The 23,207-nt window shown below is 43.7% G+C and overlaps 2 protein-coding genes across 5 annotated transcripts; one reads left to right on the top strand and one right to left on the bottom strand.

Annotated features, from left to right (window-relative positions):
* The first annotated feature begins 14 nt into the window (after nucleotides 1–14).
* LOC148055374 (uncharacterized) lies at nucleotides 15–1,506 on the top strand. 4 transcript variants are annotated; one of them, XR_015705455.1, is made up of 4 exons: nucleotides 15–71; nucleotides 146–514; nucleotides 749–883; nucleotides 1,166–1,506. XR_015705455.1 is itself a non-coding variant. In XM_087760787.1 (2 exons), exons 1-2 carry the CDS (start codon nucleotides 30–32, stop codon nucleotides 509–511), a joined length of 408 nt encoding a protein of 135 aa, XP_087616913.1. In that variant the 5' UTR covers nucleotides 15–29; the 3' UTR covers nucleotides 512–1,123. The 4 variants fall into 4 exon arrangements, 1 of the variants encoding a protein (XP_087616913.1); XR_015705453.1 differs by having other exon boundaries at nucleotides 146–883; XR_015705454.1 differs by having other exon boundaries at nucleotides 146–883; nucleotides 1,136–1,506.
* A 16-nt stretch (nucleotides 1,507–1,522) lies between these two features.
* Nucleotides 1,523–22,824, bottom strand: MTF1 (metal regulatory transcription factor 1). The gene is made up of 11 exons (XM_087760784.1): nucleotides 22,702–22,824; nucleotides 21,907–22,371; nucleotides 14,857–15,095; nucleotides 14,297–14,428; nucleotides 13,695–13,768; nucleotides 13,018–13,151; nucleotides 12,121–12,198; nucleotides 10,991–11,093; nucleotides 9,850–10,406; nucleotides 8,885–8,951; nucleotides 1,523–7,847 (listed from the first exon to the last, which is right to left on the bottom strand). Exons 2-11 carry the CDS (start codon nucleotides 22,318–22,320, stop codon nucleotides 7,459–7,461), a joined length of 2,187 nt encoding a protein of 728 aa, XP_087616910.1. The 5' UTR covers nucleotides 22,321–22,371; nucleotides 22,702–22,824; the 3' UTR covers nucleotides 1,523–7,458.
* Nucleotides 22,825–23,207: the final 383 nt, after the last annotated feature.

The following is a 23,207-nucleotide window of genomic DNA, read 5'->3' as shown; positions in this document are numbered from 1 at the left end:
CCGGAAGCGTGGCGGCCGCGGCCGTTCCCATGGCGACGCGGGGCGGGATGGAGGCGGCGGCGGGGCCCGGGGTGGGTGCCGGGGGCCGGGGTGGGGGGGACACGGCCCGGAGGGGGCCACACCGTGACCACTGTCTCCGCCGCAGGTGGAGAACGACCTGAGGAGGCTGCGGCGCCTGCTGGAGGCCCGGCAGCGGCACCTGCGGGCCCGCATGGCCGCCTGCGAGGAGCTGAGGGCGGAGATGGCCGCCCTGCAGGCCGCCCTGCGCGCTGGCTGCCGCCCGCCCTGCCTCAGCTGCGGCCCCGGCTCGGCCGCGGGGAGCTCCGGGCCCGGCGGCGAGGGGGACGCGGAGCCCTGCGGAGCCTCGGCGGGTGCGCCCGGGAGCGGCTGCGGGAGCTCGTCCGAGCACGGCGGTGCCAGCGCAGAGCTAGGAGCCACCACAGGTTTTTGCTCGGCTACAGGCTCAGAAAAAGCCTTACCCGTTAGCGCCGGGGGAAAAGCCAAAGACTGATAAGTCAGTGAACGTGGCCGAGTCCCTCAGTTGTGGCCTTGGACTTTGCTTTCTCTTGTTGCACCGATACCTTATCTTACTAAATTTGCACTTTCAAATAAAGCAATATTGGCTTAGTCTGTATCGCAGCCCCCCGCCTGCGTAGAGGTTAGCTGCTGCTTACCGAAGGAGGCACAGCCTCCAACCAGGGTGCACCAGTTTGTCTCGGATGTTGACTCTGTCCTCGACTGTTAACAGGACCAGGACTAGGTAACGACTGACTGGATTTTAGAAGGGCTGGAGAAGCACGACCGCTGTGCATTGTTTTGTGGGTAGCAACTCCGTCTCCGATGATAAGTACAATCCTGAAGTCACAGATGCTCGATCCGAGAGGTACGAACAAACCACGGCCGGCCCAGCCTGGAGGTCTGGGGGTGGGAGGTGCCCCTCGGCTGTTGGGGTGGGGTTTTTTGCCACATGAAAACGGTTTGCTACACCGAAAGGTTGATTTATTCAGAGTGGAGATTCAGTCTGTTTTCCTTATTGCCACGAGCTTTCCCCAAAGTTCCCATCCTCTTTATTGGAAAGTACTTAGCCTCCCCGCTTTGAAGGTTTTAGGTACTAAAACTACCGTCTTTACCACAGGAAACTTTGCCTTTCTCACTTCCCCTGCAGCTTCAGATGGCTTACGGTGACTTGGCGGCGCCTGACACCGCGGTACCGGCATCGAACACAGCTGGTGGTTGCATGAAAGGGACTACAGCAGCGTTTCCCATTTTCAAAAATGAAGAATAATTCGTAGAATCCCAACACCCGCTCTAACTCTTATCCATACCCGAGTGAACTTGAGGATACGAAGTTTGTTTCTGAAGGTCACTGTTGGCGGGGGAGGCAAGGCAAATGCTGCTGGGTGTCAGGATTTGGAAATCCCCTCATGTCCTGATCTGTCCTAAGGGGGCAGGGGAAGGATCCTCACGCTCACCTCCCAAAGAATTTATAAATACTCTGAGGAAAGACTATTATAACACAATGTTTAAATAAGCATTTAATTAGGATTCCATTAGTATTAATATTGCTTTCAATTCCAAAAAAGTTAATTTCCACTTCTTTGCAGATATTTCAAAGTACAATATTAACTTCATACAAAATGAGCAATTAAGCAAACACCATTATTTCACATTTTACATTCTTCAAAAAATACAAATTCATATTTACTCTTTTTTGGGTTTTGGAGATGCTCTTCCTTTGGAAGTACTGTACCTGTAACTAACATATTCACATTGCTCAATGTAAGCACATATGTTCTCATGTTTCATAGTTAAATAAATTCCTTTAATACCATACACACATTCTTAAAAAACTGGGGTTCTTCTGTTTTGTCATCTCCAAGACCATTGCCCAGCTCCCCATACGTGTCAAACAAAACAAAAGCAGTAAGCAGACAACCTAGGCTTCTCCCAGACCTCCCGGTTTGACAATTACGCTGCTGTCGATGCTGAAAGACTGCTTCGGTAACTAACCAGGCTCGAGGTTTGCGCATCCCTGCCCGCCGCGCTGACGCTGGTCTGCGTGAAATAAAACTCTGACTACAACTCTCTCTCCAAACAAGGGTCAGACAGATAGCTCCGCTTCAGTAAGCAAGTGGAAGGACACAAAGCTACACAGCAAGAAATACCAGCTACTGTAACTACGGTACTGCAAAAACATTCCCTTGATTTTGCTGAAAAAGATCATATGAAAAAAATTTCTTGTAAGAAAAAGTAGAAACTGCATTTATTTGAGAAAGTGTACACTGCATAATGAACCAAATTTTGGCCAGCTTGCACACCACCAAAAGCATGGTGTGGGATTTTTAAACTAGTTCCAAGAACACACACACTCAGACTATGTACACTACTACATAAATATCCAGTTTAATTTGCATTTCTCAGTGCAGACACAGAATCCAACTTCTAGAACATATGATATATATCAAGACAAGACGCAAAAAAGTTAAAAGTTCAGCCCTGTCCGTGAGTATCAACTACAGGTAACATTTATAAAAACTTGACATTGTTTCCAAAATATGTTACGGAAAAAATAGTGTACCAATTAAAAACTATGCAATCAGAAATTTGTAGGGTTTATTAAAGACATGCCTTTTTTTTTGCCTTACAGTCCAGATTGACTCTAACAGTTCTGCCCAGCTAGATCAGATCACTAACGCCAAGGACTTTTCACCCATAGATCTCAAAGCATTTTACAAAGACCGGTTTCGTTGTCCTCATTTCACAGGGAGGAAACCGAGGCATGGAGAGCTTAGGTGACTTGCCCAAGGTCTCGCAGCCAGCCAGCGGCCAAACAAAGAACGTGACACCAAGATCCCGTCTGCTCTACACCACGGACCTGGCTGCCTCTTGTTTCAGCTGCCTGCTGCGCTCCTCCCCCCAGTCAGGACCAGCTTTTCATCTCCAGTCAGCCCCAAGGTCAATGACGCCTCAACTACTCTCCCCCAGCAGTTCCACAACCAACAGGCCGGTCCTCAGTTTGTTCTCCGAGCCTTATTTATAATTGGTGCAGGAAGAGGTCTGTAAACAGTTTAACAATGTTGTTGCAGTTGCAAAAACAATATCGTGGATGACTGCAGAAGCGCCATCCTCCGTGAAGTAAGGCAGATAACATGACATCAAAAACGATCTCGCGAAGACAAATTTTAAAGGTGCAACATGCCCGTTTCGGAACAGCTTGTCGCTTCTGTTCATACTCGTGTGGCGGAACAGAGCAGAGGACAAGGGGGAAAGGACACACACCAAGGAACACAGCTGTGTCCCACAGAAGTGACAAGCAGCCCACCAGAAAGCGTGAGAGAAAAGGCCTGCTAAAGCACAGTGCTCTCAGTGGAATATTTGCATAGATTGGACGTTTGCTAATGATGCATAATTTCTCTTGGGTATCGACAGGGAAGGGCAGTATGTCACTGAGCTAGTTACTATATATTCAGTTAGACAGACACAGACAGACCGACCACACGGGACAATGATCTTTAGCTACAAGTATTGCACCAAGTTAAGTGCTCATCTTTGCACACCCCTGTTAACTTTTTACTCAGAGCAAAAATAAACTTTGTGAAAGTATATACAAAAGAAATTGCAGCAATTGGGTTAAAGAAAAAATAACCTAAAGTGCATTTTAGATACCAGTATGAGGTTCTGCGAACTAGTCTTTCTGGACACAGTCAGCATTACAGAAGTGCCCAATTCGTACTTTGTTCTATATAATTCAGTACCAGCATTTAAACAGTGCTGATTTTCCATCCCTCTACCATCTAACAAGCATGAAAAGCAACTTCTACAGCCTTCAACTGCACGCCAAGTCTGCTTGCTTGGGTCACCGCTTGGCGACTAGAGCTACCGATGTTGGCAATGAGACCCATTCTACATGTTTAAGCTTCTGCACCCATCTAGAAACTCTAAGTAACCAAGTAAATCCCCATAAGCCACAAAACAGCAAAACCCTTAACACAGAACGACCCAGAGCAGTGCAGTTTTACTCTCTGACTGATAATTAAAGGGGTTCATGAAATGCAGATTTTGCAGAGGGAGGGCACACTGTTCTCAGAGGCTCCAGCGTACGAACAGAACGTGCCCCTTTCTGGGAATCCAACGCCCTACCAGATCTACCATGGCAGAAACTCCCCCCTTTATTAAAAATGTTATTGTGAATATGCTAAATGCTGGGGCAACAAGGGGAGAAGGACAGAAAATTCTCTGGCACTGAGGAATCTCGGGGCTTTGCTGCCGCTGCCCTCTCTCACCAGCTGCTCAGGGATCTCCTCCCATCCAAGCGTGTTAGTGACCACGCGGCAGCACAGCATTTGATCACACAGCACTGGGGATGATGCAAATGTCCACTGTGAAACGTATCGGATAGACGCAGCATGGAAAGCAGACCAACGATTAAACAACAAAAGCACACATCTGTACAACGCAATCGGGCAGGGTGCACAGTCCGTGGGGCAGCGGCCTGTGCGTTCACAGAATCACGCTGCTCTTGCCTCATTACAAGCTCTCATTAGTTTCACCTATATCGCAGCCTGCCTGATGCACATACAAGCAGGTAATGGCAAACCCAATGCACCTAGAAGTCAGCATAAACTTGGAACACATTGCTTTGCCTAGAACACACCAATAGAAAACAGTAGCTGTGAAGAGAACACAGCAGAGAGGTCAGCCTCTGACACCCACTCAGAGAGGACGCGTGCAGCACCTCACTGCTGCCCATCACCACACTTCCACATTAGCTTCTGATTTCAAAGCCTTTGGTAGATTATTCTACTCATTTCTGTCACAAAGGAGTTTCTGAAGATGCTATCCGGTCGAACCAGAAGCGTGTTTTAGGTGGACCAAGTCCCGAGTAGCAAAAGTAGCATGGAAAAAAGCTTCCCTGAAGGACGGAAAGGCTCAGAAGAGGTTGCTAAATCCCCTGGCTGTCACATTTCAGGCCACGTCTGGTACCCTTGTCCCCATCAGAGAAAACCACACAACTCCAGGGGGATCCACGCGCTCCTCCGTCAGCAGACTCACTCACGTGCACGCAGGCGTACGTCCACTCGCCCTCAGCCACCACTGCTGCACTACGCCACAGGAGAGGCGCGAGGCCCCGAGGCCCCTCGCAGTGGCCTGTGCCCCAGGGGACCCCGCACAGCTCCAGGCGCTGCTCGCACTCCTCCGAGGCGGAGCTCTACACCCAGGAGCTGGCAGGAGACTCATCCCTGTGAGGACAGTCCCAGCCACGCAGGCTTGAGACTATTTCTTTTGTGTTCAAAGCAGTTCTTGCTGCCTTGCAACCAAACTGCATCACAAAATGAAGCTGTAGGAGAAAAACAAAAGGGGCCACCATCTCGCTGCCCTCTAGGGATTACCACTACAAGAACAAAACATAAAACGCTTTGTTAAGCTGAGTTTTGTGTATGCAAACCTTATTGCTGCAGAACCCACATCCCCGCTGCGACAGCACTGCACAGCACCGCGACACGCGCCCGCACGCGGAGAGGAAACGCAATCGGTGTTTCCAGTTCAGCTGGTGCCCCCGAGCAATTACCAAAATGGAGCACACTGCCCTCGTAGAGCGACACGACACCTCCCAGGCACAAAGCATTCTTCGCACAGCCTCTCCTCCCTCACGTTCGCCCTAACGGGACAGTTTTACCCTTCTGCACTTAACAACTAGAAACAAGTTGTCAGAGAGGTGAAAAGCCAGTTCCCTTCAGCCCACTTCCATCTGTGCTGTGGCAGCAGATTCGCGAGGGAATAGCACGCGAGAGCGCTTAAGCCGCTGTCTCAGCTAAGACTGTGACAGCGGTGTTGGTAAGGCCACACAGACCGTGTCACAAGAGGGTTAAAAAACCTGCTAATCATCCGGTATCCTGGGGAGGTCTGGCTGCACTCACACGATTCTCCCCCCAGCAGGTACAGAGAGCAGCTTTGATCAGATACAGAGTGAAAGATCTCTATCCACTAGGATTTTGCATTCCTAAATTTAGTGCGCAGAGACACTCCACATTAATTGGCTTACAGTCATTATCTTTGTATCTCACTAATGACAACACCGTAAACTGAATAAAGACTATTTAATATTCTTTCCTTTAACACAAAAAGACAGCCAAAGCCAGAAAGATGGATAAAACACTATAAAATTACATCTTTTAAAATAATGCAGCATAAATAAACCATTTAGAATGAGACTGCATTTATTGCAACATTACAGGCTTTTTGGTGGAAGGGGGGTTTGTGTTTTATTTACCCTGAGTAGGTTAGAATATAGACTTTCAGTTTGATATGAAAAACTACTACGTTGTGTAACATCTTTTAGTCAAGAAATAGCCCCGTGCACAAAAAGCTGGCATTGCAGTAGGCTGGAGGCAAATTCAGGCAGAAATTATATAGCTGAACAGAAAAAAAGGAAGCATTTATGGACAGCTGAAGGATAAACTCACTGAATTCAAACTGAATTTCTGTTGAATCATTCTGAAAATTTTCCTAGAGTTGTTCTTGACAAAAGATGAGAGTAACCAGCAAAGGCACCATGCTCCTGATTAAACAGTCGCGGGGGTTAAGAGGATGACTTGTTTCTGAACAGAGCCAAATAAATCAAAAAGAGCAGCAGGCACCAATCTGACTACACCTAGGACTCACTGCATCCTTCAAAGAGAGGCAAAGAAAGCAGACTCTTGAGCCTGAGTAAGCAGGGGCTCCGATTGTGTTTCCATGTTGTGAAACAGTGTGTCTGCCACCACACTTTTTAAGTCCTAACGAAATTAAATGAACAGATCTCTCAGGAGCACAAGGTACTTGTGCTTTACTGAAATAAACTCCCCACAATTTCTGTAGGCTTTAGTAACAGCGTTAGTACAAAGCAAACCCAGGTATCAGCTCCCAACTCAGTGACGTGACAATCGCATTCCAATAAAATTGCAGATAAATCATCTTCTACAATAATGCCATTTTCTACTACAGCAAATTCCTTTCCTGGGCTCCCCTTATAGTGCATGGTTAGTATCAGACATAAGAGACAGAAGAAAATTATAGACCCAAGGAGTTGTAACAAAGACCCACACGCTGCCAGTACCTTAATCCCAAACATAAGTGATGTGCAATTGGAGACAAACTAACCCCCCTTTTTCTTTTTAAAATCTTTTTGCACACGAGTAACCTTAACTTCTGTGTTCACATATGACAAGCAAAAGTGACAGACAGTGCAGCCAAAACAGTTCATATATAACTTAGCTTTTTCTTTTTTTTTTTCCTTTTCTTTTTTTTAGATAGATTCTCAAAGATGGATGTACCTGGGACGTGACTAAGATGACATCTGTGAAGCAGAAATAAGCCACAAAACTTCCAAAGAGGAAGGAAAAAGAATCGATCCTTCAGTTTCTGCTTCTAAGGAGAAGGGTTTTACCCTCCAGGTGCAAAGGAAAATCTGGAACATCTTCACTTAGAGAAGCTGCTATTCAAACCAATTTCTTCCTCACCCTGCAGTAGTGCTTCGATTGGAATTATATTAGATGGGGTTTCAGGGCTTTGGAGGGACAGGAAGTCCGATACATCCATGGCACTTAATGTTTCAGTCTGTGAGTCTGAAGGGTTAACTATCTGACTGCTCTGCCCACACGAAGGAGAAGGGGAAGAGGAAGGAAAGGTCTGAGGCTGCAGCTGGGGAGCTGGCTGCTCCAAAGCTTTTGAATCAGGTGAGGAACATTCCTTCTTAATGGTGGCTTTGTCCTTGGCAGAGTCTCGGCAGGCACACTGACACTGGCAGGCCTCCTCCTGCTTTATAATAATGACAGGAACACTGAGACCAATCTGCTGAACAGGGTTTCCTGAAGGTGAAACAAAGACAAAACACAATGGAACTACATAATTTCACAGCAGGGAGAGACAAATAATCTTTGTGACATTAGATTGTATGCACCTTGCAGCAGAGATTACATGTTACTTTGTTCAATCACAACGAATACCTCTAGCAGATGATAAATAAGAAAGAAGTGGCAGGTACTCTTGGCTGATGAGCAACCTGTTCAGGTCGAACCCAGGCATTAGAAGTCTGATCTAAATTTTTTTACACAGCACAGTACGTCTCTTCTGACAACCACTGTAACTTCTACAGGATAAAATCCAATAAAGAGTGGCATTCAAATGCCCCGGTCCCTATGCACCAGTCTTTGAAGATGATGATACAACATTACACCAGTAATTCTAGTCCTTGACACCAACACAGGTATCTTCCTGTTTGTTTTCTCTAGTCTGCTTTCCTCTCCCATCTTCCTCCTCGCTCTTCCTATGCTGCTCTACTCGCCTGGCTTCCTTTCTTTTTTAAAAATTTAAGTTTTAAACTTACCCGATCTCTCTTGACTCCGATTGATTCATCTTTGCAATATAACAACGCTGTGTAGGAAGCATGTTATAGAACGGAACTTCTACAGTTGTGTATCATTTTGAGGAATCTCACGGATAGTGCTTACCAAAAACAATTGCTAAAGAACTGATTAAGCTTACTAGTTTACTACCTGTTTCACGTCCTCATTTAAAAGAACAAAAACCAAATTATGTCCTTGCATTTCTGTCTTTTATTCTTTTATATAAGTTCCACTAAATACCATTTTTATGAATACTGGATCTGATCTGTGAACCTGCTTATCTTACAAATTGTTAGAGAAACTACTACAGGACAGATCTCAGCACAAACCTATAAGTCTAGAGCAGACTGCACTTAAAACCTCAGGAAGGTAAAAAAAAAAAAAAATGAAAGGTTTGTCTTCAACATTTCTGCAAACAATAAAATCACAACAAATCCTGGTCAAACTAACAGTACTACAAACAGAGAAAGAGAGAAAAGCAAGTTCAGTGTCAAGCTTACCTGTGTTGCCAGCTACTGGTAACGCAGTGGTAAAAAAAACCTTTTCTACTACTTTTGGAACTTGTGGCTTTCAAGAAAGAAAAAAAAAAAGAAGTGTGAGTTGATCCCAATCAAGTTTCTATTGTTCAAATTCTAAACAACTGCAATCATAAGAAACAGTGATACACACATTCCAAAGAGAACACACAGGAAAACTAATTAAAAAAATACAACATTTGGCTTGGTTCTGGGCCATGTTCTGGCTATCCCAAAACTCAAGAGTATTATTTCAGTAGTCCTAAAGATGGGGAGTAATCACCCGTCCCACCACACGCTTGTCGACACAGCTTGTGGTTTTTGACAATTGCACGACTGTATTCTTAAAACACTGCTGTGCTTGCTCATACTGCTTGTACCTGCTGCCCCTCACTCTTGACCATTTGCAACTGAGAAAGTCTAAAGGTGGCAACAGTATTCTTACAAGATAAAACCCTTGAAGTCTCAGCTATCCAGATTTACTGGAGAACCAGAAACATTCTGTTTTCCCAGAAAACTTTTCATTATCTCTATCAGGCTAAATTAGGAAGAGACAGATTACAAAATGTTTAAACACAAACTTTACAGAGTTTTTTGTGCTTCTACTTGTCAAAAGTAATAGATTAAAACCCACATATATTCTCAGGCCATGTGGTACACTGTCCTGGATAAACCAAGCTGATACCTGCTGTGAGAAGTCTGTCACTGGGGAAAAGAAGAAAGCAAGATTTTTTCTGCACCCTCTCTATCTACTTTCTATTTATTTCTCTATTTCGGGGGCTGCATTGGTGACATGTTTACACATATTACCATGATAAGCATTATACAATACTGCATCCTAGTTTGTATCTTACAGTTACAGGTTTGACCCCCTTCCTTTTCAAAAACAAGGACTCTAGGAGGAAGAGAGATGGTTCAAGCTGTTTCAAAGCCATGCTGGATATACTGACCATTTGTTCTTGGCTTTGTGGAGAACCAGTGGCACCATTTAAGATCCATTGTAAGTTTTGCTCTCCCATGACAATGCTGGACTGCAGAATAGCGGTGCTCTGAGAAGGAGTAATTGTTATAGTTGGATTACTGGTCAGAACAGAGTTCGCACCAACAGGCACAGTCTGAACTACAGCTGGCAAGGGCTCAGTGGCACTTGATGCCGTTGGGGCAGATGTCCCAGCAACCACTGAAAGTCCTTGTACAATGGGCTGCGGCGGTGTCTGAGTGTGCTGCAGGAAGTCTTGGTGACTGGCTGCAAACTGTGTGCTGTGAGGAACAGGCACTTCTGGGGATTGTAAAACAGTTGCAGGATTTCCAAATGCAGCTTGCTGTGAGCTGGTTCCTATGGAGGAGGGAGCAGCAGGTGCTGCTGAGGCTTGTAGTGCTGAATGCGGAGGCTCAGAGATGCCAAGCTGCAGTACAAGTGGAAGAGACAACGATGCTGAGTCTCCTGCAGAAGGCGGAACAGCAGTGACTGAGTCTGCATCACCATTAAAACCTTCAATCAAGGCAGCTGCCAAAAGAAACAAAGAAAAAAATATAAACACATCAGTTCTCATAAGATCTGAATAAACAACTCTTTCAATGAACTTCTCGGCTAGCTGATGGATTTTTGCTAAGTAAAGCATTACCACTTTGACATCTTCAGACTAGTGCTCAAAAACATACAACACTAGACAGAGAAATGTAAAAGCAGGTCCAAATTCAGGAAGCTGGTAACACTGAATACTACACACAAGCTGATCAGCCTCATTAGCTCTTTCTAAGAAGCCTTTTTATCAGCAGGTTTGTGCAGCTACGTCAAGAGAGGAAGCTTGAAAACAACGCTTATGTAGAAAGTCCAAGAACATCAATGTCAGCGTTGTACGTGCTGTAAATAGTCAGTTCCCCTGTCACTGCCTGAGTGTTACACTGTCAGTGGATACAACGCATTTCCAACACAAAAGAATTTCAATACCAAAATTAAAGTTCTGTTTGCTATTTAGAGTTATGTGGGGCAGTAATCTTCAGTCTGACATGCTGAATTAAGTACATGCATGCAGAGGGGGAAAATTGTCAAAAAGCTCTCTCTTAAAATAGCACAAATACCATTTGTACCTGTCTGCTGAGAGTCGTCCTGATTTGCAGTATGATCTGGGCTCTGAAACATAGACTCAAAGATGCTTGCTGGTGAGATTGTGCTAAGGTCTTGTCCATGTGTCTGGCAAATAGAAAACAAAGAGGAAGACATCAGATAATGTTATATCTCAGGTCTCCATAAACTTTGCACAAATCCCAGTCAAGCAGCACATGAATGTCGGAAATACCTCGCCAATTAACCAGCCACCTTCAGGAAAGGCAATGTACTTCACTTACCTACTGTAAAATGACACTTAGTTCTTATTACCCACAATCAAATTTACCAACACAAGGAGCAAATCCTTACAAAAATAAATAAGTCCTTCAAAGTAAAACATATTCTTCTGCATCCACACTTTGTTTAACCCTTATTTCTTGTAATACTTTGTTAGAAACGGACATTAATTTGTTCTTGGCTGTTTGTGAAACAAAATAGCTCCGCTTAGATTATATCCTGGACTATGCACTACTGTCACCCACGCTGCTCTAGGAACAGAATATATTAAAAAGCTGCATACTGCTTCCACATCAAAGCACAAAAGAATGACACAGTCTCATCAGTATATAATTTTCCTCCATGTAAAATTGAAGCTCAGTCAACAGTTATCAATAAGAACATTATTACGGTAAAGTCAGATGCAGAGCCTTTAAAAACAGGCTGAATTAAGCACTGCATATTTTGGAGGAAAATCCCTCTCTTTCACCTGGTTATTCTGCTTTTAGACAGAAATATTTCTTTTTTGTTCCAACATTCCAAAAAGGACAGCAATAATGTGTCATATTTACAGGCTCAATAGCGTGCGTAAGAAACATACGGTTTTTGTCAAGAGAGAGCCTCCTGCAAACTGCCACAGGACACACAAAAAAGCAGCGTTCAGTACATCTAAAACAATTCTATCCAACGTCACTTATTCTGTGAGAGACTACATCTCCTCCACTAGCAAAATGAAAGCCTAAAGTAGAGCATGCCAGTGGCCCAAACGAGCGAAACAGAAGCCACCAGCCATACGTATCTAATCTGCTGTGTTCTAGTTGACGGGACAAGCACATTGCCAGAAAAAAAGCAAAACTCAGGTTACGGGTGAGGCAATTCCGGGACAGTAACTCACTGGATTAGAGTTCTCCCGCAATTCTGAATCTGTTGATATGAGGCTTAAGTCACTCAGACAAAGTGAGTGGCTTGTATCCTGTAGAGAAGAAAAATAGATTGAGTTATATATTAAAAAATAGTGTCAGAAATGTTTTAAATTACTTTTTAGAGTCCATACAATTCTGTCTACGCAGAATTTTTTTTACCTATATGTGACCGAAGTCTCAGTTCTAAAATCAAAGGAGCAATATTACTAAGCAAAGGATATTTAGCAGCTATCAAGGATTCTTAACATCTCTTTCACATTACTTCCAAAACATTAAATAACCTAGAATTTTAAATTAGCACAGGAACAAAACAGCCTATAGAAAATAAAAAAGTTAAACCTTAACAGTTAGTATTTATTTTACTTCACACGCTTATTACATAGTACTGATTAAAACATAAGAATCTACAAGAAAGCACGATAATATATATAATTGCCAACTTGTGTTGGTACGTGGCATACTTGTCAAAGCAGCAGTAGCCCAAGCGTTAATTTTAATGTGATTAAAATGAATAGACAAATTTAGATGAGCTTTTCTAAATAAAACTTGGTAACCAAATACCATGCTAGAAGTGGCAGGAATGCCGATCCCCCTGTTTATTATCCGCACGCTGTAAACACAGCATATGAGAATAAACCCTATGCTGCCACCTTGAATGCCAGCAATTTCAGAACTGAAATTGAATTCTCGGTTCAGAAGAGAGGCACCTGTGGGTTTCTTCATGGGAGACGGGGCACCACAATTCCCTTTGAAAATCCCAGCCTTAAATGTTATACCTTTAGAACAAGCTACAGACCAAATAATTTCTTCCCCAAATTATGGTTTTATCTCCACCTAACACAGAAGCATGAGGAAGAAGTTCTACTAACCTCAGATACATTGTTATTGGGAAGTGCATTATAAGAATGTCCTTTCTCATGACCTTTCATGTGGCTCTTGAGACTATACTGTGTACTAAAAGTCTTCTCACAGCCATTACTGGGACAGAAGAAGGGTTTCTCCCCTATAGGCAACACAAAACACATATAACAAACTCACAAACATTATATCAAGACACATACGTTTAAAGGACCTAGGACAGTAATAATATTTTATACAAACAAGATTGTTTAATGCCACTTGACACATTCAGCATTCTTGGGAGTCTTGCAGATAAAAGCTTCCACTTTACCACATGAACTGCCACAAGAACACAACATTTCATTTTTATGCATCATTACTGATACCTTTGTGAAACATGCTTATGAAATTCAAGACCTGTCAAGCATAGATGGAAGCGCATAAATGGAATATTGGGGCTTGCCCTGACCCAGGTGCAGGAGTTTGCACTTGGCCTTGTTGAACTTCATGAGGTTCACCTGGGTGCGCTCCTCCCGCCTGTCAAGGTCCCTTTGGATGGCATCCCTCCCCTGAAGCGTATCAACTGCACCACTCAGCTTGGTGTCACCCGCGTATTATATGTAAGTATAAATACCTATTAGGATTCTGAGAGTTAGTATAAACTGAATAAGCTCGATTAAAGAAAAAACAAACCCTTGGGACTTACCAGTATGTGTCCTAACATGTGTTTTAAGGTGGTGGCTTGCAGCAAAAGCTTTTCCACAGCCGTCATGCTCACACCTGAATGAGACATCACAGAAGGGTTAGCATCAGGCTGCTTTGATGCATTAGTTACAACCTTAGATCACGCCTTGCAATAGTCGCAGGGCTCTGAAAAGCAGGCCTAACGCTAATCTGTGTTAGTAATCAGGTATCTCTATCTATACATGCTACACACCCTATAGCAGGGCTCTCAATAGGACTTCAAAATTCAAGCATGAAGTCAGCATTTGGGCAGGGGTGCTCCTTCATGGAATAAACATTGCATCACAGCAGAGAAGCCGCCATATGTTTTAAAAACATGCTTATCGTGGCACACATTCATGTTTAAAAAAATAGCTTGACTATTCTTGTCTCTGAAAACAGTCATTTTACCCACTTTTACAGGCAACTGAGGGAGCTCTAGAACAAACATGCTCAAATGCTAGCCCCCTTCACTTTTTTCTCGTGAGAACAGCTTTTCATTCAGGACAGTAATAGCTGCCTTTTGGCACAGGTGGCCCGTTACAGAAGCCCCACAGAAGTAAAAATTGCCATCCAGCAACTTACCGAAATGGCTTTTCTCCTGTGTGTGTTCGAATGTGCTTCCTCAGGTCACTGTGCGTTGTGAAGTATTTACTGCAGCCTTCTGATTCACAGTTAAATGTTTTCCCTGTGTGAAGCCTCTGATGTGCTTTCAACCTAAAAAATGTGCCAAAAAAAAAAAAATCCCTCTTATGACTTGTAGTATGAGATGGCCCCTACCTGAGGCAAGCAAGCTATTCGCTCAAACGTGCAGGACAGGATCAAAGGCTTAACGTGTTCTGAATTGAAGGGAACTAGCTTACGGAAGTAATTGATATCACTTCCGAAGCCCTCCAGCAAATCTGAGAATTCCTTGTGTCTGTGCACCACCTTCAATACTACTGTAATATAAATAAGCTAAGTATGTCATCATAGGTTCCGTCATCCTACTCTTGGTAGAGCACTTCCACATTTTGGGGGGCTTATATTCATATCTGTGCCTGGAAGAAGCATAACAACTGTGTTCAGACACAAACAAGAAGTAGATGCAACTTGCCAAACAGCAACGGCCACATCTACAAGAGAAATAAGCAGAGACTTCCTACCTGTACAGTGTATTGAATGCCTTTTCACAGCCCTGCACATCACATTCAAACGGCTTTTCCTTAGTGTGCACTCGAACATGGATTTTGAGGCTGTAGGAGGTAAGAAAGGCCTTGCCACAGCCTTCTTGATTGCAGACAAAAGTGTATTCCCCACGATGCGTCTTTTGGTGAGTGCGCAGGTTTCCGGCAGTGCTATAAGTGCGCGGACAGCCCTCAAAGGTGCACTGGTATCTCTTGACCTAAGAGACAAAACGATGCATACTTAATAATTTTTAAGCATTTCTGGAGTCCAGTCAGGGCAGAACTGCAGGTAAATGTCAAAGACAATAGAATAGATTTTGACTCCCAAAGGGAAAAAAAAATTATTGCCGTTTAATTATCCGATAACTTAATATTTCTGCTGCACTATGTGAGGAAGCAGTGGCACACATTGGAAAGCAGGCTAACCTTATAGAGGAATAGTTATCTAATAGAACAGAGGAAAAAATGAAAAACTAATTCAAAATGTTTCTAGCTAAAATTCTGATAAAATAGTTGGAAAGGACACTGAGAGGCTATCAAACCTACCTGCTGTTCCTGTGTGTAGCACCTACATTTCACTCTACTTATTTATGGAGGAGGAAGACAATGGAAAACGTACTTTCACAACCTGACCCTCAAAAGCACTGCCCTGTGTGCTGAATTCCCATTAATGCCTTGAATAAGAACTACAGTTTTCAGCGTCTCCTATGGTCTAACCATCGGTCCATTTATTACTTCATTTTATGTCAAAAACAGCCTTCATTGTGCTTTGTTCTTCTCTTCCGTGTTTACTTAAATAGTCAATGCCTGAAGTGTAATGAATCAAACAAGGTGCTTTACATCAAAAGGCAAGTGTTACAGATTTCTCAGTCAGCTGTCTAGACCACCAGGAAACAATTTCATATTGAACTAGATTTGGTAGCCTTCCCAGCTTCTGCAACAGGCAGAAAGAGACCGTGCAGAAGCTTCCAGTGTGCGAGTCATAACGCTTAATTAAATCTCATTCTCTTGTGAAGTAGAAGGAATAAGCCATCTGATATGCTTGAATAAATTTATCTTCAACATTAATTATCAGACTGAGGTCTTTCATTTGACTGTCGCAGTTGAGAAACCTTAACATCTAAAAGTGATTATGGAGCCCAAGAGAGGACTTGACGGTTGACAGGCAAGAAGCAGAAGAGTGTTCCAAACGTATTTCCATTGATTTAGAAATGTTTAGAAAGGCAACGCAAACTCACAACGGAGGAGCAGGAACTTGCAGGTTTAATATTCTAGCAACTAGTCAGGACATAAGTCAGCAATTTTCCTCTTTTCCAAGGCACAAAGCACCTATCTCTCAGTACCTAGTATTATTGCTTGGAAAAGGCTGCAGACTGTCTTCAAAAAAAAACAGATACGGAATTGGGGGCTGATACCAGGAGAACCTGAGGAACCTACACATAACTGATGAGTAACCTTTATGGGTTTCTACCCATCCCATGACTCAACAATTTTTCTTTTTTCTTTATATACACCCATCAGAAAAGATCATTTGATAATCATGTTTTTTGTTTGTTGTTTTTTTTTTTTTTTTTTTTTTAACTACCACAGCTTGGAAGGTGAGAAAAGAATAACATGGGATTCCTTCACCTATTGTCAGGTAAGTACAAAATCACTTCGAAGTCATGCTCCTCTCAAAATAACAGGAATTTAGGTAGATGCGTTAAGTAGGAGTAACACCAAAAACACATTGTTCTTGGTGTGCCTAATTAAGAACTGAGTATTTTTTTAATCCTTCTATAAAATAACTAATTTGATTAATGCTTTGTGTAGTATCCCATAAATGAAAGAAACAATGGGCCTGCAGTAAAATCACTACGAGATCTGTAAATGGCTCTCTGAAACACATTTGTGTTTTGTCCAAAAATTGTCTCCTATTCATGTACTACAACAGCACAAGAATACGGACAGTGGAGGGGATCTGGTACACAGTATTTATTATGCTAACAGTTGTTGGTACTGTTGGAGACCCTATCAGTGCTGTAAGGTCCAAAGGAAGGTACACACCTTCAGGTTTTGTTTCTCAAAGTAACAGCCCTTAACGGTGTCAATTTGAGCCATGCGCACTCAGCATTTCCTCTTAAGTGCATGCCTACTAGGTCCTACATCAGCTACCTGAGAACTGAGGCACCCAAAAGATATTTCATTGCATGCTTTCCCTCCCCTCTCTATACACAGGATTAAGGCCTTCATAAGGGTAACTACAGAACGAGGGTCAAAAGCACTAAGGCACGCGTTTCAGGGCTGTAACAATCGGGTTATTGAGACCCAGGCTCTGCCTGTCCAGAAGACCACCTCTACAAGGGCAGCCTGTGAAACGAGCTTGTCAGCACGGGCAGGGATTGCAGTTAACTAAACCATCGTCCCAACACCTTCCCAGGAAGCACTGTGGTCACACAGTGCCCGGCGCAAACTCATACCAGGTGTAATTTGGGTTCTAGATGGCCCTCCATACGAAAAGAGAAATAAATAGTCTCTCAGTTAACTCCCAACCTATTTTGCAGGGGACAAAATTGCCTTTAAGAAAGCTTTATAAAACCTGACTATATAGGAGCTGAGTAATCTCTTGTGTGGTCTCAATCTGTAGCCTCTCGTTCATACCACAACAGGCTGGCATCTACCTTCACTCTCCTTTAACAAAACCTTAGTATTTGGAGAATATTAAAACAGATTAGCTGTACAACAGATCCTTACACAGAGCATAGAAACATCGTAACTATAAAGCTTAAAAGACATAAGGCAACTATAAAATAACTAGCAGTAGTTTTCATTTTGGCTACTACTGAATTCAGCTCCTGCCTCTTAGATATAGTTGATGCTAACAGCATATTGCTAAACGGAGATGAGTTTTCCAAGCTATGTATTATCAACACTTATCTTACTACAGAATTAATCCAGGGAGAAACTTTACTCTCAAATGCAGACACATCCAGGAACTAGTTCTCCATGCTTTTCCAATTTCACATGACAGATGAGAAGCAACATTATCCCATAGAATTGTAACTACCATGAAAAATATCTAGCTATTGCAACATACAGTAGGGAAGTATAGCAGAGAGAAATTACAGTGGATGGCGAAAGAACAAGTATAAAAAAAAGCATTTTGTCCCAGAAATATGCAGGAAGATTGAGAGAAAACTACCCATACTAAGGGGCTTATTAAAAACTACAGTTCAGGAGCCTTACTGCCAAAACCTTTTCCTTTTTCAAAGTATCTTGCCCTGTTCAAGTGCCACTTCTTCCAATCCTCGCTACGTTCCCATCTAACAAGGAGACTGTGGATTTGCTTGTGGCTTTTTTTGGTTTGTTTTCATAAAAAGGATGGGGAAGAGGACCTATTCTACACTTCACTGTAACAGCTTTAAATAAGCTAAAAAAAAGCTAGCCAAGAGATTAATTCAATTTCTTCTGATACTATATTTTATTTCAGATACACTGTTTTCTCTTTATTTCTATAGACACTAGTTACCTAGGCTGCCCTAAGTACAGGAAATGCGACGAATTCATGTGAGAACACGTAGGAAAATGTCATGTTTGGACTCATGACTTGACAGCCTACCATGAAATTCACAATACAGAGCAAATTCTTCCTAAATCCTTCTCCTCCTGTGATCCAAGGTTTACTATAAAGCATTTAACTCACTATAGATTTGCTAGTCAAGAAATACATGTGTGCTAAAGCAATGGAAGTGGTGCACTACCCCAAAACCAGCTGTTAATGTTTGCATCCGATTCTCCCTTGATTTTGTGCAAGACAGTAAAAAGAGGAACGATGAAAAACGTCAAGCGTTTAAAGTTGAACAAATGATCTAGGTGATCAGACCAACAGTAACTTGGAGAGGAAGAGATTTTGGAAGGCTTCACATTTTTATCTAGTCACTTAGCATTATCAGAAGCACCGTACAGAGAAGGAAACAGTAACTCCACTGTAAAGCAACTTGCCCTTAATTTATAGTGCAAATCAGGTTAAAGTTATCAGTAAATATCCAAGCATTACAACACAGTTACAACATAATTAAGAAGTTTGGTTGTGTTGAGTCAGCCAAAACACAAAAGCATAGACTGATAAAACACAGACACGAGGTCAGAAAGTACATTTTATTAGACGAGAAGGGGTACATTATCTTCACCAGGGATCATCAGATTCAGTACAATTTATGTATCAGTACTGAAGCAAATGTTCCCTGTTCGAGTTTTAAGGCAGCTGGAAATTAACGTTTTACATACTGCATGACAGGACATTCTCCACAGTACTCCCCATAATACACAAGGGATTTGACACAGGCACAAACTACCTAAAAAATCAAGTGAGGAGTCTGTTACACTTTCTAGGTGTTTACTTTTAGGTCTAGAAAGTCCAAGAAAAGGAGAATAATTATAGATTAAGGATTTGGATTCTAGCTGCCAATGCACATATTTAAAGGAAGACGGCAGTAACACTTTCAGCTTAATGGCCTGAACTATGACAAAGGCCTTGCAGTGCTCCCCCTTTTTTCAAAGACCAAATCTTTATTTCACAAATTATTCTGAGAAGGATACTCCAGACAGAAGCAATACTACCACCATGTTCTAAGCAAAACAAAACTTTCTGTAAAGCAGCAAAGCATTTAATTCTCTTTTCACATTAGGAACATTAGCACATCAAATAAGCACTGATAATACACATAAAATTATGTAGATATTGACCATGAAAGACTTGCGGTTACAGCAGCAAGTACTCAAGACCATTGCCATGCGCAAGCAACAACAACAAAGAAACATGGCAGCAACAGGAAAAAACACAGATGGCCAGGATATGAAGCGTACAGAAACAAGTTGCTTTGAAGATAAAGGCCGTGGATGCATCACATGTGCTTTTTGCAAAGGACAGTGTGCTGTCTCTCCCAAGGAGATGCACCAGAAGGAAGCTACAAGAGTCCTAATTAAGCATTTACCTTAGAAGTAGGAACTAATTGTCCAATAATCAACAAGACTGGCAAAAGCTGAGCCTGACACGCTGTGCCAAAGTCTACTTAAACGGCTCAGTTTACCTTTAACTCATCTTGAGTTCACAAGATCTCCCTTAAATTGCTATTTTTTATGTCGTCATTGAACAAAAAAAAATAATGAATTTGAAATAGAAGACTATAACCACATTTATTCTTACAGACAGAGTTGTAGTGAGACAAGTATCGTATAACAAAAGGAAGTTAAAGGTAGTTAATGAAGTGTAAAACCCTCTTTTGCTTCATAAATGTCTAAGACTGGCCTGAAAATTTAAGACCTTAAAACAGTTATCTCAAGTGTTAGAACTGCTACGGATGTTTTGGAAGTACCAAAGAATTGGACTGCTGACTTTCAGAGATGAGCCAAACGTTCAGGGGTTTGAGAGCTTTCCCCTCCCCGCCTCCAGACAGCTTCCCAAGCACTTGAAACAGCAGGACAAAAAGGGTTTTTACAAGATGGAAGAGTGTCACGTATGCTTAGGGCTTATTTCCACTGCACTCAAATTATAGTGTAACTCCACCCCCACCCTGGAAAATTAATTCAAGAGAGGGAAAATAAATTCAGATAAAGGATTTCATTAGGAAATTCCAGGTGCTACAAGCCTTTTTAAAAAAAAGGAGGGGTGAAGAAATAAAATCAGTTTAATTGCACGTGCAGTCATCAACACCCGTTTAGCTAGTACACACTGTTCTCGGACACCGCAGACTGCAAGCTGACTATCCTACAAAAAGAAAAGAAAGTACTGATATGACTGACATACAAAATTTAAATATTTTAGCAGCTAAGAAGGTAGGGATACAGCAGCTGCTAATATGAATAATAACTGAGCAAAAGGACTTCCTTAGACTTAAACTGGCTTATTGAACAAACCTCAGTCCAGAAGTTTCATAACTAATTGCAGAGCTAACCTCCTGCAGCCCCATTTCCTCACTGCCGAGGGAGCGATAATGAAGGTTCCCCGCTACTCTAAATTATTCAGAGCATTCAAACCCAGCTTCCTTTCTCAGCAAGGGCTCGTTTCTGCAATTCTCTCTTACAGTGAATATCAGTTACACTAGTAGTCGATACTACTAGCACTGACACTAGCACAGACACTTGCCTAGATCCTCCCTTATTTAACCCAGAAGGGCCAAAAAAGGAGCACAAAGTTGTCACTGCGTTGGTATTTCAGTCAACTTTGCATTGCTTTTGCACCTAAAAAGCAAGAATCCCAAGTCAGTCTGTACAGGCCCTCACCACTTTGCATGCCGGTAGAATTCATTAGGGAAACAGAATTAAAAGTAATCACCATTTTAAATATGCAAGCCGATTTAAGCTTTCAAAATACAGCAGAAGGTAGTCTGAAGTTTCCCTTATTTTCTTCTCACAGTTTCCCTGTGAGCGACACAATAAAGCTACAAGTAATTTTAAGTTTGGCATCTTCAGTTTCATACTTTAGCTACTGCCAACAGTCTGGAATTTAACCTGCAACTTGGGTGCACTTTTCTCAAGAATGTGGTTAACCACAGAATAACAGAGTTCGTGTTCTTTTTAGTTATCTTAACTCAGGAAATAATTGTCCAACCAAAATTGTCCAACCAAAAGAAAAATAAAAGACCATTAAAATCACATACGCTACTAATAGAAATGCATTTTCAGTACCATATTCTCCTGTTATCTAGTGCGTTACCGCATGTCAAAAAGCGGCTCCTGGCTGCTTCATGAAAAAGCAGCAGGATATTAGAGTGAAAACTGATGACACTCGCAGTTTTGCTGCTGACCCAGTAAATAACTGTGGGAAATGGTTATGCCTATCAGCATGCAGCACTGCTATCGCTAAAAGTAACAGCGGATTCAATGGAATGGAATTCACTCCACTATACAGTAACCTTTAAGAACAAGGGGAACTTTTGTCTCTCTCCCAGCAAACGGTTTTAGAAAAACACATTTTCAAAGCATTTAAGGTCGCCAGGTGAAAAGGACTCACAATAAACATAAAATTCAGAATCACATCTAACTACTTACTTCTTTAAGCTTGGTTTCTGGGCATTCAGACTGCAAAGTGAGCGTTGCTCCTTCGATATTTCTTGGCATAGGAGTTGAACCAGGATTTATTGTTAGATGAATCTGATCTGGAGAAATAATATGTTGCACGTAACCCTGGGACATTCCTTCATGATCTGCTATTAAATGAAATCCTTCTTCATGACCCTCTGGTAAAAAAGGCAAGTGATCACCACACTGTCCTTCATCCTCATCATCTTCCAACACACTGTGGTCTTGCTCTATTAGAACAGTTGTCCTGTCATAGACCGTCCCAGACGATGAAGAAACCAGCCCGTTTTTATCAGCAAACCTCATCATATTGTCATCTTGGGTTAAGTCGTCTTCCTCCACTTCGTAGTAGATAACGTTGCCTTCAGGACTGTTCTCCCCCATGGCTCACCGCCTCTCAGTGCGATATCGTCAAGTCAGACCGTAACGACTCATCTGCAACAGAAGGACGGGCGGCGGGGGGGGGGGGTCAGGCGGCTCTGCCCCGGCCGGGCCGGCCCGGGCCCCGCTCCGCTCGCAGGCGCAGCGCTGCGAAGCCGGGCAGGCACCCCGCGGCCCCGGCCGCCCCCCCCCCTCCCCGCGGCCTCAGGGCGGGCGGTGGCGGAGGCGGGGGAGCCGGGCCCTGCGCCTCGTCCCCTCCCCGAGCGCGGCGCTACCCCCGCCCGGCCCGGCCCCGCGCTGCCGCGGAGAGCCGCTCCCAGGGCCTGCGCGGGACCTCACCGCCCCCCAGCCCGGGCGCCCTCCAGCCGGCCCCGCCGCGCTCACCGAGCTCCCGGCAGCGGCGGCACCTCCTTCCCCGCCCCAGCGGCACCATGATTACCAGCACACTCACTTCCGCTTCCGGCCGCGCACGGCCCGACGGGAGCGCCGCGCCCGCCGCGGGGCCTGACGGGAAGGGCCGGGTGGGCGGGGCCGCGCCTGCGCACTCGGCGGCGGCCCGGCGCTGCGGTTGCCGTCGCCGCCCGCCCGGGGCAGCCCCGCGGTGCGGACGCAGAGCGGAATCGGCCCCGCCGGGCACGGAAAGGAGCGTTACCGGCCCCAGAAGGAGAAGGGAACGGGGGCGGCGGGGGCAGAGCGACAGGCCCCGGGTCGGGACCGGGCCAAGGCCGCGGCCCAGCCCGGCAGCTGCTGCAGCGGGGGAGATTCCGCACGCGCCCCACAGCCGGTGTTAAAATAGATTTATAGCCTCGAAATACAGTCACACGATAGAAAAAGTAGCCATTTCTTCCGTAATTAGCACAAGTTGGAAGCAGAGCACACAAAGCTAGGAT

Source organism: Nipponia nippon, unplaced genomic scaffold (genome assembly GCF_047370975.1).
Source record: "Nipponia nippon isolate SJK-2023a ecotype South Korea unplaced genomic scaffold, ASM4737097v1 scaffold_23, whole genome shotgun sequence".
NCBI lineage: Eukaryota > Metazoa > Chordata > Aves > Pelecaniformes > Threskiornithidae > Nipponia > Nipponia nippon.
This window is presented reverse-complemented; position numbering and strand designations above follow the sequence as displayed.